General features: G+C 43.5%; 1 protein-coding gene across 2 annotated transcripts in view; it reads left to right on the top strand.

Moving 5' to 3' along the window:
* The window catches only part of DPYSL3 (dihydropyrimidinase like 3), a 65,520-nt gene extending 54,951 nt beyond the window's left edge, over positions 1-10,569 (top strand). For both annotated transcript variants that reach the window (XM_063120626.1, XM_063120627.1), the window contains exons 8-14: positions 256-376; positions 1,357-1,513; positions 5,156-5,297; positions 6,446-6,616; positions 8,247-8,426; positions 9,032-9,194; positions 9,815-10,569. In XM_063120626.1, coding sequence (XP_062976696.1) covers positions 256-376; positions 1,357-1,513; positions 5,156-5,297; positions 6,446-6,616; positions 8,247-8,426; positions 9,032-9,194; positions 9,815-9,903 — 1,023 coding nt within the window. In that variant the 3' untranslated portion in view covers positions 9,904-10,569. The remainder of the gene's footprint in view (positions 1-255; positions 377-1,356; positions 1,514-5,155; positions 5,298-6,445; positions 6,617-8,246; positions 8,427-9,031; positions 9,195-9,814) is intronic.
* The last annotated feature ends 2,666 nt before the right edge of the window (positions 10,570-13,235 follow it).

Below are 13,235 nucleotides of genomic sequence, written 5' to 3' on the forward strand. Positions count from 1 at the left end.
AACAGCTGTGCATGGTACACCTATCACAGATAAGGTAGAAAGTTGATCCTGTGTTGGCTAAGTTTGACAGGTGAGCATTTTACAATTTAATGCTTCTGCTATGTGCAGGATTTGGTGATCTTTCTTTTTATACCCTTCCAGACCCTTTCAGGAAAAGAAAAGGTCACACGATGAAGTGTCATTTATTGTGTCAAGTGAAGTTACTGATTTCATTTGGATGTTTTGTGGACTCACAGTGTGTCTCTTCTGTTCCAGCTGGAGGCTGAAGCTGTCTTCCGTGCTATCACCATTGCCAGCCAGACCAACTGCCCCTTGTATGTGACCAAAGTGATGAGCAAGAGTGCTGCTGATCTGATTTCACAAGCCAGGAAAAAGGGTGAGCAAAGGGTGCATTTGTGTAGCTTCAGAACTACTCATGTAATCTGGCTCAAAAGACTTGCTTTGTTCTCTTTTACTTGCTGCTTGTTGTAGAGAACTTTCGTTTGATATTCTTTAATAACCTTGCTTTTCCAAACTTTTTGTTTCTGTTAAAAATTTACACCCATCTGTATAGCCACGAAATGTGCTTTTCAGAGTGGGTTATAAAAAGCAAAAGCACATAGTACAAAAACAACTAGAAGTAAAAATGCCAACAGCACAGATAAAAGCAAAACTAATGTTACTGAAATTGACCAAGGTCCACAAAGGTTTGCCTAAAGAAGAAGGTTCTCATAATCCTTGCCAAGGGGGGAGGCTGGTGGGAAGTAAATTCCACAAAGAGAATTCCACCATCAAGCAGACCCTGTTTGTTTAAACTTCATATGTACCTTGGAAGACGAGGCTATCAGAGCAAATGACTTCTATTGTCTGTCTTAAAGGATGTACAGTATTTATTTATTTACTTACGTGTTTATATCTCACTGTTCCTCCAAGGAGCTCAGGGTAACATACATGGTCCTTTTCATCCTTTGCTCAGTTCATTCTCACAATAACTCTGTGAGTTAGTGAGATGGCCAGGAGGCTTATTGAATTACCATGGGCTACTTGCTTCCTCAGGACTTGGTCTCCTCAGTCCTGGTCGGGGAGACATTCCTTTAAGGTAGCATGTATCCCAGCTTGTTTAAAGCTTTAAAATTAAGCTGATACGAATGGAAGCCAATGTAGTTCTTTAAGCACAGGGGATCGGTGCAGGCTGCGGCCAGTTCTAGTTAGAAATCTCTCTCCCGTATTCTGGACCAACAGACTCAAACTAGATGTTATAAATATGTGCATGCTGCCAAGAGAAGCAGCTGCATGTCTAGTTTCTTGCCTCCTCTGTGTAATGTGTATTATCTTTGTCCTTAACCTGTGTGTCCTCTCCCCGGCCCCATGAACCAGGTAATGTAGTGTTTGGTGAGCCAATCGCAGCCAGTCTTGGAACGGATGGGACACACTATTGGAGCAAGAACTGGGCAAAGGCCGCTGCGTTTGTAACTTCCCCACCTCTGAGTCCAGATCCAACAACTCCTGATTACATCAACTCTCTACTAGCCAGGTTGGTAATAGCAAGTAAGACAAAACCTGCCTCTTGCTACCGCTCTTAAAAGAGTTGGATGATAGGATAATGCTGCCTAGAGCTTGGAAACATCAGGCTTCTTATATATAGAAGTGACTGATTATTGGTATAGACTGCAATGTGTGTACTTAAGCAAGGAAGTTTTCAGTTGAGTAGTGCAGTCCACTGCTCTTTCCTCTGTATCCAGATTCTGTCTACCTTGCATTGTTCATTTAGACAATGTGTGACTCAATACTTGCAATGGTAATATGATAGGATTTCAAATTAAGGACAGTGGTGGTGCTGATCTTCATTCAACAATGCTGTTTGTTGTTTATTCGTTCAGTCGCTTCCGACTCTTTGTGACTTCATGGACCAGCCCACGCCAGAGCTTTCTGTCGGCTGTCGCCACCCCTAGCTCCCCCAAGGTCAAGTCTGCCACCTCCCGAATATCATCCATCCATCTTGCCCTTGGTCGGCCCCTCTTCCTTTTGCCTTCCACTTTCCCTAGCATCAGCCTCTTCTCCAGGGTATCCTGTCTTCTCATTATGTGGCCAAAGTACTTCAGTTTTGCCATTAATACCATTCCCTCAAGTGAGCAGTCTGGCTTTATTTCCTGGAGTATGGACTGGTTTGATCTTCTTGCAGTCCAAGACACTCTCAGAATTTTCCTCCAACACCACAGTTCAAAAGCATCTATCTTCCTTCGCTCAGCTTTCCTTATGATCCAGCTCTCGCAGCCACAGGTTACTACGGGGAATACCATTGCTTTAACTATGCGGACCTTTGTTGTCAGTGTGGTGTCTCTGCTCTTAACTATTTTATCGAGATTTGTCATTGCTCTCCTCCCAAGAAGTAAACGTCTTCTGATTTCCTGGCTGCAGTCAGCGTCTGCAGTAATCTTTGCGCCCAGAAATACAAAGTCTGTCACTGCCTCAAAACAAGAGGGAACCAATTAACACTGAAGGATATTTAGCTGAACTACATGTTGGATTAGTGGATATCTGTAAACTAAAAATGTTCTGTGCCCAGAAATGGGTTGGGAGAATACTATACATCTCAGATTTCAAAGTGTATATGTTGACTGGGGATTTGGAAAAGAAGGCTGAATTAGGTAGCTGTGAGTTGGATTAGAACTGACTAGCATGATAAAATCACAAATGGTATCGTAGCCGGAGTTGCGTATGAAGACTTGAGCCATTATTACGTAGGCAATGTGGCACATTGTACATGTTCCTGTATATGAATCCTGTGTAAGTTGAACAGCTATTGCCCTATCTTTTGGAAATGCATATGAAGTAGCCCGGCCATGGAGAAAAGGAACCACACCTGCTTCTCTTACGCGCTGTGCTCAGGACTCTCTTGGGTATAGCCCCTCAGGAGTTTTGCTTGATATCCTGCTTCTGTCTGCTTGTATTTGTTTTCAGTAGAACAAATCTGACTGACACAAATCTCTCTGTGCAGTAAAGCAGACATATGGCACCAAATTATTAAGAGGAGATAGAGATTATCATTGGATTAGGACTTTGGTTCAGAGCCCAGACTGAGGCCATGAGGCTCAGAGTCTCTTTGAATTGAAAAATCAGACGCAGGGTCCATCTGGAAGCCAAACAATCTCTCTAGTTTCCTTTCTTAGTGTTTCGACAAGGCTTTAAGGATTTTTCTTTTTCTTCCTTAATTAACGTGCATCCTTTCAACTCGTGAGTCCCTGGCAGCCAGTAGACGCCAGGAAGCAGGATGTTTCCATGGAACTCTGTGTAGGACAGTCCTTGGTATGAGTGTTAGGCCATTACTATTGTTTGCTGCTGCCCTCTAGTGTCAGACACACGTGAATATAAAAGGCCAACGCAAGCTGCTCAGTTTCTTTAGGTACTATATAAACTTTTAAATGGATTTAAGTGAATAGGTTGCACCAAAGCCTTGCTGAGTGAAGTGGTCAAAATGTTCCCTAGATTAAGAAAGTCAAGATTATTGTGACATTGCTTCTACTCTGCTCTTTGCTGCCATGCAGAAATGTCAGAATGTACAAAAATGTCAATACATTCTGAAATTTGGAAACTTTTCCAAACATATGGATGTGGCTAAAGGCAGCATTAATAAAGGGTTCTGGCCATTCTGAAATTGGCCTTTTTTCAAGAAGGAGACAAACCAAGTCCAATGAAAGGGCTGTTTAAGACAGCCAATCAATCCGGTCCATCCCCACCCTTTTAATGTTTTGACATACTATGCCAGGAAAATCTCAGTACTACAAAATCTCATGAGACTCAGATATCTTCCCATGACACTGAGACCTGGGTCCCATGCACTTTACTAAGCAATCCAGTTTATGTGCATTGTCTACTTGCAAGAGCAGTGTAATGTGGCAATTATAAACCTCTGCAAGATCCATGAAAATGAAATGCACAGTTCACTATTTATGCGAATAGCCTACTTGTATCCACAGACTTTCCTTAAAGGACAGGTTGGCTCTGGTCTCTTGTCTGAAGCGACTCAGTTGTCCGCATCTGCAATTAAAATGAGTCTCGATGAGTTCAGTTTCCCTGTGCAGATGCTAGGATTTCCTTTCCTTACTATTAAACAGTAAATAAATCTTCTGAAGGGAATTATGCTTGAAGTGCCTGAGGATTTAAGCTCCACTGAGTTTTTCTCACTTGAAGTTGTGATATATCCTATGAATGAGGGAGTAGTTACTAGTGAGACCACTCTCTAGAAAAGCAGCATCAAATGTTGCTTCCTTACTTAAAAATCAAGATGAATCCTTCATTTATACTCTTTCATGGATCTCTTGCTTTAGTTTGGTTTTCTCTGGCCATGATTGTTGTACATCGTAAACACCATACCTCTTTATCTGTGGACCTGCATTAGGGCTAAAAATCACTGAATAAGTGCATGTTATGCAAGGCCATAAGGAGTTAGGCTTATAATTTAGCAATTTCATTCTTTTACTGGTAGATCCCAATATATGATCTTTAGAGAAGTGTGCTGATCTGTTTAGTTTTTCTATACTGTCCAGGCAAGGGCCTTGACTACTAAAGACAACTGTTCCCCAAGAGTGAATTTGTTAATCTTGCTGTTGGGTCAGAGTCTGCTGTAAAGTATTACAATCTGCTTCCATTAGGTTCTGTTACAGAGCAGGCACATTGATTCTTCCTCTGCAGTCATCCGAAAGAACACAGGACCCTTTTGTTCAAGCAGTGTCACTCTTGTTCTCAAAAGAGAGAGAAAGGGGAGCTTTGATGGGAGTAAAGAACAGTTTATGGCTGGTCCTCAGCCAAGCACCTCCTTCTGCCTCTCTTGCCACCTTATATGAGTTAAATCTGGTTTAATTTATGCGATTGAAAACAGAAGACTGGACTTACAGTAATTCTGCAAAGAACCGATACTGTAATAGGGAAATTATGTAATTATTAGAAAGCTCTTTGTTATAGTTTCCTACCATTCAAAGGAAGAATATATCTGTTCTTAAAACCTTAAACGTTTTAATTCTAATTTTAATTTGTTTCCTTCATTTCTATTACTGCTGCTTGTTATAGATAATGAAAAGTCTTGATAAACTATTTATAGAGGAAAAATGACACTTGTATAAGTGGACCAAGGGCATAGCTAACTAACGTTTAACCTTTTTGTCTGTCTCTGAGCCAGTGGGGACCTCCAAGTTTCAGGAAGTGCACATTGTACATTCAGTACAGCACAGAAAGCAATTGGAAAAGACAACTTCACAGCAATCCCAGAGGGGGTTAATGGTATTGAAGAACGGATGTCTGTTATCTGGGACAAGTCAGTGGTAAGAAAGGAGGTTAGGGGAGGGGGAAATGATATATCTGAGTTTGTAGGGAGGCTACTAGATGGCTGCATCTTTTAATGGACTGGGTTGTTCAAAATAATAGAGAGTGAATTGTGGGGAAAAGGCTAAGACTTGTTCAGCTATCAGGAATGAGAACTAAATGAAGGAAGCTGCTGAACTGAAATATTTGACCGCTCCTGCCTTTTAGGTTGCTTTACCGCAGGTGTGGAGATCGTCCTGTCCCTGGGCTGAATGTAGCTTGCATTGCATTTGAATCTGGCCCGTGGCCTTCCCTCCTAGGTCTCTCACATGCAGCAGTTAGGCTTCATGTGAATGGGACCTTTTTGCTAAGCCTAATTGCTGGGGGAGCTGGGAGGGGAGGAAGAGAAGAGGAGGCATTAAATGACTGACTGGGGGTGTATGGATTTGTGTGGATGTCGTTTTGGCCCCACCCACCACTGGCATGTGGAAACCTGAAGGCTATCCACAAACGGAACGTGCCAAAGGGCCACCATCTTTGTTTTACCAAGCAACAATTATTGCATTTCATGTCTAGATGCAGTTTTACACAACATCTAGAGATATTAAGGGGTGGGCAGATAGCAACTACTTTAGCTACAAAAAGATGGTTCCCCCCCCCCCAAAAAAAGATCTAGCCAGGGTGGTCTATTTCCTCCGTGTGAAAAAGGGCACTGGCTCCCCACAGCGTTCCTACACCATGTGCTCACTGCTGAACAGATGATTGCTATCTGCTCTGTCTGCACGATTCACTGACGTTGGGAATGACGAAATGCAGATTATCAGAGTTGTCCACGACTGTAATCTGGTTGAGAGAGAGAAATCTTAGTGCACAGCAGACTAGGGCCCCTATGTGCATAAACCCTGAGGCTAATTTCCTTTGCCCAGCTACCTGATCTGCACCATGTAGCCTAGCTTCCTTGCAGGGTGGAAAATATTGATTTTCTCATGTTTTAAAAATATTTGGCTAGATGCCACCTTTTTAAGACCTTGAGAATTAATAGGAAGTAGTTCCTGACAAAATAATGTTTTATGCATGAATGGAATAGAAGCTTGGAGATGTCTGCTTGAAGCGTTACAGTGCAATGTGGCTTAGATCTGTTTTCCTTTGTGTGCTTCATTCCTAACAGGCTACAGGGAAAATGGATGAAAACCAGTTTGTGGCTGTGACAAGCACCAATGCAGCCAAGATCTTCAACATGTACCCAAGGAAGGGGAGAATTGCTGTGGGGTCAGACAGTGACCTGGTCATATGGGATCCTGATGCAGTGAAAATAGTATCTGCTAAAAGCCACCAGTCAGTAAGTCTTTTGCTGGGCAGGGAGACATCAGACTAAAAGGTTGAAGGATAACCATTTAATATGTTGCAACTGTGAATTTGAATTTGCAACTCCTGTCCAATGCTACTTAATAGTATTTTGATGTCTCTAATGTAGTACACAATCAGCCAGTGGCAGAACTTTCAGAAAAGCAGATTAAGCAATAGTGAACATGTGTGAACACGTGTGAACATCCATCTTACACTTCATTAATTTTTTATGGTGATGGTGGGAAGCTCCAGTTTGGAGGACAAATTTGCTCTTTCAGCAATGGCAAATCATTGCTGCATTTGGACACTTGTTTTTGAGGACAGTTAATCAATAACACATGCTGAGGCTGTGTTTGGGGTAGGAACCTGTGACCCTCCAGATGAGGTTGGACTTCCAGTTTCATCTGCGTGTGCTGGATGGGGTTACGCTCCACCTGAAGACACAGGTCCGCAGCTTGGGTGTACTTCTGGATTCAGCCCTGAGTCTGGATGCTCAGGTTTCGGCGGTGGCCAGGAGTGCATTTGCACAGTTACAGCTAGTGCGCCAGCTGCGCCCGTTCCTAGAGATGTCGGACCTGGCCACGGTGACACATGCCTTAGTTACATCCCAATTGGATTACTGTAACGCGCTCTACGTGGGGCTGCCTTTGAAGAGTGTTCGGAAACTCCAGCTGGTTCAAAGAGCTGCAGCCAGACTGTTGACCGGGGCTGGTTACAGGGAGCACACAACTCCCCTGTTAAAACAGCTCCACTGGCTTCCAGTCTGTTTCCGGGCACAATTCAAAGTGCTGGTTATGACCTATAAAGCCCTATATGGCTCGGGTCAAGGTTATTTGGAAGACCACATTCTCCCTTATGACCCTGCCCGTGCTTTAAGATCTTCTGGAGAAGCCCTCCTTTCAGCTCCACCATCTTTACAGGCGCGCTTGGTGGGAACATGGGAGAGGGCCTTCTCGGTGGCTGTTCCAGTGCTTTGGAACTCTCTTCCCGGGGAAGCTAGGCTGGCTCCCTCCTTGATGGGCTTTCGGAAGCAGGCTAAAACTTTTTTGTTCCAGCAGACCTTTGGAGAGTAGTTTGGTCCTCCATCTATGTTAATGACTTATAATTTTGTTGTGTATTTTAAACTTTTTTTTTTTTACATTTCTTTTCCTATGTTTCAAAATTTATGTTTTAAACTTTGTAATACCGCCTTGAGGCCCAGTATTGGGCTAAAGGCGGGATACAAATAAATACAACAACAACAACAACAATAATCAGCCCCAGCCATCATGGCCAATAGTGAGGGATGATGGACGTTGTAGGCCAACAACATCTGGAGTACACAGGTTGCCCACCACTGGGCTATGGGGGTCCAAGTACCCATATCCTGGTGGCAAAATTTGTGTGTGCTTAGTCCTTAACCCAAAGTCTTTCTCAGTTCATATGTTTTCCAAAGTCTGGGCCTGCCATGTTACTTAAATGGTGTTCCTGCTGCCGCCAGCAAAGCCCACCCGCTCTTCCCTCACCCCCTCTTCACCCCCAAAAGCGATGACAAGTCAGAGACTGTATGTGAAGACTGGGTGCTGCCTTAGATGGGCTGGTGCTTGATACATAATGAGCATGTTGACTCCCATGTGCTGTAGGCAGCTGAATACAACATCTTTGAAGGAATGGAACTGCGTGGAGCCCCACTGGTTGTCATATGCCAAGGAAAGATAATGATGGAGGATGGCAATCTTCATGTGACCCAGGGGACAGGGCGTTTCATTCCTGGCACCCCTTTCTCAGACTACGTCTACAAGCGTATCAAAGCAAGGAGGAAGGTAAAATAGATTGTAACTGACAATCTTTAGAGCCATTTATTTAGCAGCTCCTTACGTTGTTTCTTTGGCGTGGGATCTGCTGCAGCTCAGCTCCTTGCCCTGTGTAACATGGGAGTAGCCAGTGTTGTCCATTTCTGGGATGGATGATCCTTTTGTGGGGGTAGTCCTGTAATGTGGGTTCTCCCACAGCCTTGGGAGTCCGAAATTACCATCATGGTATATAAAGAGCCCTACTGCAGTGGCTTCTGCACCTGAGAAGGCACCCTGGTTATGCACCAATACTGAGAAATGTACAGGTGGTTACGCTTTCCCTCCTGAAGGAGTTTCCCTTTATTCCCTCATGCTGCCTAGCTAGAGAGCATGTTTCCACCATGTTCAGGAGACTGACATCTGTGGGTTATAATGTCCATATCCGTGAGAGGCTAAGTCAAACAAGCCAAAGCCCCGCCCTCTTCTGCTCATTCTGAGTGCGTAAGATAGCGAATGAGACACCTGAGTGAAGGCCTGTGCACTGAAATCCGAAAAGCTTCTGTGGCTTGTAAGGGAGGTCAGACTCTCAGCATATTGCTTCCATTAAAGTTGCTTCCCTCTGCTCCCTCTGACAGATGGCTGAAATGCATGCTGTGCCGAGGGGCATGTATGATGGCCCTGTGTTTGACTTGACCACCACGCCTAAAGGGGGCACCCCTGCAGGCTCTACTCGGGGATCCCCTACAAGGCAGACTCCCCCAGTAAGGAATCTCCACCAGTCTGGTTTTAGCTTATCTGGTAAGTGTGAGAAGATGGCGCACTGCTTGCAGCAGCTCTAGGCAGGAGGCAACCTGAAAGGTGCCCCGTGGGATTGAATAGTTTCCCCAGCTGCTACAAAATCAGCAGCACTGTACCTAGTCAGCTGGGCTCAGGTTTATAATGTTCTGTGGGAGGAAGAGAGGAAGGAATCGCCTTTCATTCCATATACTTACAGTGGCTTTCTGCAGCATTTTTACTAGAAGACCACTGGTGCATTTCATTCTGTGACTTTTATAGCCACATGTTCAAATAATCCTTGACACCAAACAGCAGAAGACGACAAGCCACAATGATGTGCCACTACACATCACAGATTGGGTGACTGCCACTAGATAGCTATGTGATTAACCACAGACTCTCCCTTAATGGTGTACATAGACATTTCCAGAACTAACCAGTGGTATCTCCACCTAAGTGAATGTGTGTTAAGATCTGATAATTAAAGGCCAAGAAAAATGTTTTTCCTATCTCTGCAGAGTAATGTAAACCAATAGGGAGTGGTCTTCATAGCTACATAACTGCTTCATAACCCTTTGGAGAAAAGCTTTTAATTTCCATTTCCCACTCTTTCCCCTCCTCACTTTGCGGATGCCCTGCAGGTACCCAGGTTGATGAAGGTGTTCGCTCAGCAAGCAAGCGCATAGTGGCACCCCCAGGAGGCCGTTCCAATATCACATCTCTGAGTTAAGCACCCAGTAAACGGGGAGGGGAAGGGGGAAACTGTTATTTGGGAAAACTAAGCAATGGTACCTTGATATTTAAGAAGGAAAGAGCAAAGGAGAAGAATCCAGATTTTGAAGAATCAGTAAGCCTCAAGCCTTATGTTTCATAAATGCTACTCGCTACCTAGCTTTAAAAAAATATTGCGGGTTTTCTTTTTTGTTTATTCATAGCCTTAATATTTTTTCCCATTTTTTACATGCATGCAAATCTGGCAGGTGACTAAGTTAAGCGTATGTAATTGTACATGGTGAGTGCTTGTGTGACGACACATTGTAAGAAGGGGAATGAAGAAAGGTGGGAAACTAATGACATGAGCAAGCTATTTAGTCAGGTTACTTGGGCAGAATCAACCAAGGAGATTAGTATTGGGCATGGGTGGGGGCAGAAGTTGGTGGGGCAGGGTAGTGGGAGGTGGATGGGGGGACCAAGTAGATCTGTGTATTGTGTCCATGTTATTCCGTTTCCACGCAATGCTGATAAGACATAGCTGCCTCAGAGCACTACATGAGGCCCTTGGCAAGCTCAGCCATCTTTGCAATGGCTCTGTTGTATTGCCTCTTCCTGTTAGAGATTTTATTACTTCGTACATTTTATTGAATAAAAAATTGAAAGGCATGTTCTTTCTAATTGACTTGCTGTGACATAGTAACATTTTTTTCAACCTCAATTCTTCTATTGGTTTCCACTTTTAGGGGGAGGGAAGATGGATGGGAGAAAGGATGCAGCTATGGGTATTGGGAAACATACATGCTGAATTAATTTAGGAGTGCTCTTTTCACTGGCTTGTTCAGTGCGTGGTACTTCTGCTTGCGTTCACGTCACAAAAACTGGTTAGTGATCAGCCCAACGAAGTTGTAGCATCACTTCCATGCTAGCATTTCTTTTTGATGTGGCTTCGTGATTATTTCCTTTCTACTCTGACCTGTGGGCAGATAAGGCAGAGCTGAATAGCCCTGTTGACATCAGTGGCATGCCTGCATGATGGAACTGAAGGTAGGTGAAGATTGAGCCTGTGCACCACAACCCCTCACATTCCACATGTCCGTAACTCTTCAGTGCTGCTCCACTTGCCATTCACCACCATAGATTGGCGACCGAGGGACTTTCGGAGACAGCACATCCTACGCACAGTGGCTGCTACTGTATGCGCCAATAGAAAATAGATTTGGTTTTGTAAAGTATTGATTTCAGTTAAGTATGCAAGCACAAAACTGTGACTGTGGAATGCTGCTGTCTGGACATACCCTTATTTACACCAGATTTGCTTTCTGCCAACCTATTCTTTAATTTTAAAAGGACTGTGATGAAACATAAAATAGCTATCCCGTGGATATCATAAATAGCTGTACAATATCATGCCAAGAGGATCCAGCTTAAGCTTCCTTTAATCCAGGTTATCATAATCATAAACATTAACCATGTTGGCTCAGACTGACAGAGCCATCATCTCTAAGACCTTGTCTTTATCTCCAATAAAGATATCCTGTGTGAGAAACAGCAATAAAGGACCATCCTGTTTCAACAGCTGAATCCATGTCTGCATTTTTGAATTATAGGAGACCCAAAACAAAATGTATGTAGAACAGCATGGAACAGAGTCATTATTTAAGTAGGTAACAGCCCTAAGTTAACTGATAGCATGAAAGTGTGGAGTCCACCTAATTTTAGGAGTGGAGTTCACACAAGGTGTGTGTTTTAGTGCCCAGGCTTGGTATCAAGAGGTTAGGGAAGTCTGACACGTTCCTGAGCTAAATTCTAGCTAGGGGCCACCACCAACTGGAGCAAGTTGGTTCACAGGGTGCCTGGGGCACAGGTTAGGACTCTCCTGGGACGAATCCTGAAACTCCTCATCTGGACTAGCCCACCAATTTTCTGCATTACAGCTTCTTCCCTCCCTCTTCCAGACAGCTGAGAGAGAGTGGGTTTCACTATGTTATGAGAGATCCCACTGCTGGCCTCTCTAAAAACCTGGAGATGGTCATTTAGAGTTTGTTGACCATTTTAGTAGAAGTTGTAAGGATGAGAGAGTGAGTGTTTGCACGGTTGGCCCATGTCATGATCAGGATGATTTGTTCTCATAACATAAAGGTGGAAAAGGGTGAATGTTGTGGCCATTGACAATTACGAAGATGCATTTAAATTTACTTGGTTTCCATTGTTTGTTATAGAGGGGGGACTGTGAAGCCCTGTTTTACCTGTAGCTTCTGAGGGTTACTGAACATGATGCAGCAGCTGTGGTGGTAAAACTGTACCAGTGGTAACTACCACTTCAGACAAAGTGGAAGGTCACAACACTGAATGCTTCTCCACATAAATAAAACGACTCCTGCAAATACTAAACTAGATGTCAAAGGATCTGCCAATTAGTTGTTAAGCTGGAATGGAATGGTGGATAAGTGTTGGACTTGAATAGGGAGACCAGGTTTGAATTCTCCCCCAGCCATGAAGCCCACTGGATGATCTTGGCCCAGTCATAATCTCTAAGCGCCAACCTACCTTAATTATTATGGTAAAATAGGATAATTCCTATCTATACTGTCCTACGTTTATTCATGGTTGACTTGATGCACTGCACAGTGGTGGCTTTTGACTCTTCCAATTTGGACTCCGCTCCTTATGTTTTAAGTGAATAATTTTGTCATCTGGAATTGGCTGTGAGTCACCTGCTCTGGTGAAGATAGAAAATGCCTGTCTTTTAATTTGCTCAGTAATTTGCTCATGAATAAAGCCTTTCAGGGGAAAGGCATAATGCAACCCCTGTGTTGTATGTACAGTCACTCACTTTGGAAGAATCCCCTCGCATTTGCTCAATGATGTGTTTAGCTTGCTTAGTTTTTATCTGGTTCTTGGGGGAACTCTGGAGGACGTTGCTGCATCCTGTTGTCTACTCCCAGCCTTCGCCTTTACACCAGGCTGCGTATTCTAAATGTCCTACTTAATAGTCACTAAATTAATGGAAGGGAGGAATGACTACTTTAACCAAGGCTATAGTGTAGGTCATTGGTAACCAATAGTGCCAACACTGTGGAACAGGAGAGATCTTTTAAATTTAAATTTTAAATAAGTTGCATGTTAGAATTTTAGATAACTGAAAGGAAAACTTGCTTGCTCACTTTTTCCAAATTACACAGGAGTTTACATTGTTTACAAGTTTTCAGTCACATTCCTGCTTCACTGTCTTCTTGATCTGATGGAGTAACCTTTCTTTGCCCCACCTACATATCTCTTAAGGCTGCATTCTTATACACAGGGAGTAAGTCCTGTTGAATGGGTCTCACTTCTGTGTAGCCATGCATA

The sequence above is a fragment of the Elgaria multicarinata genome, chromosome 3 (genome assembly GCF_023053635.1).
Source record: "Elgaria multicarinata webbii isolate HBS135686 ecotype San Diego chromosome 3, rElgMul1.1.pri, whole genome shotgun sequence".
Taxonomy (NCBI): Eukaryota; Metazoa; Chordata; class Lepidosauria; order Squamata; family Anguidae; genus Elgaria; species Elgaria multicarinata.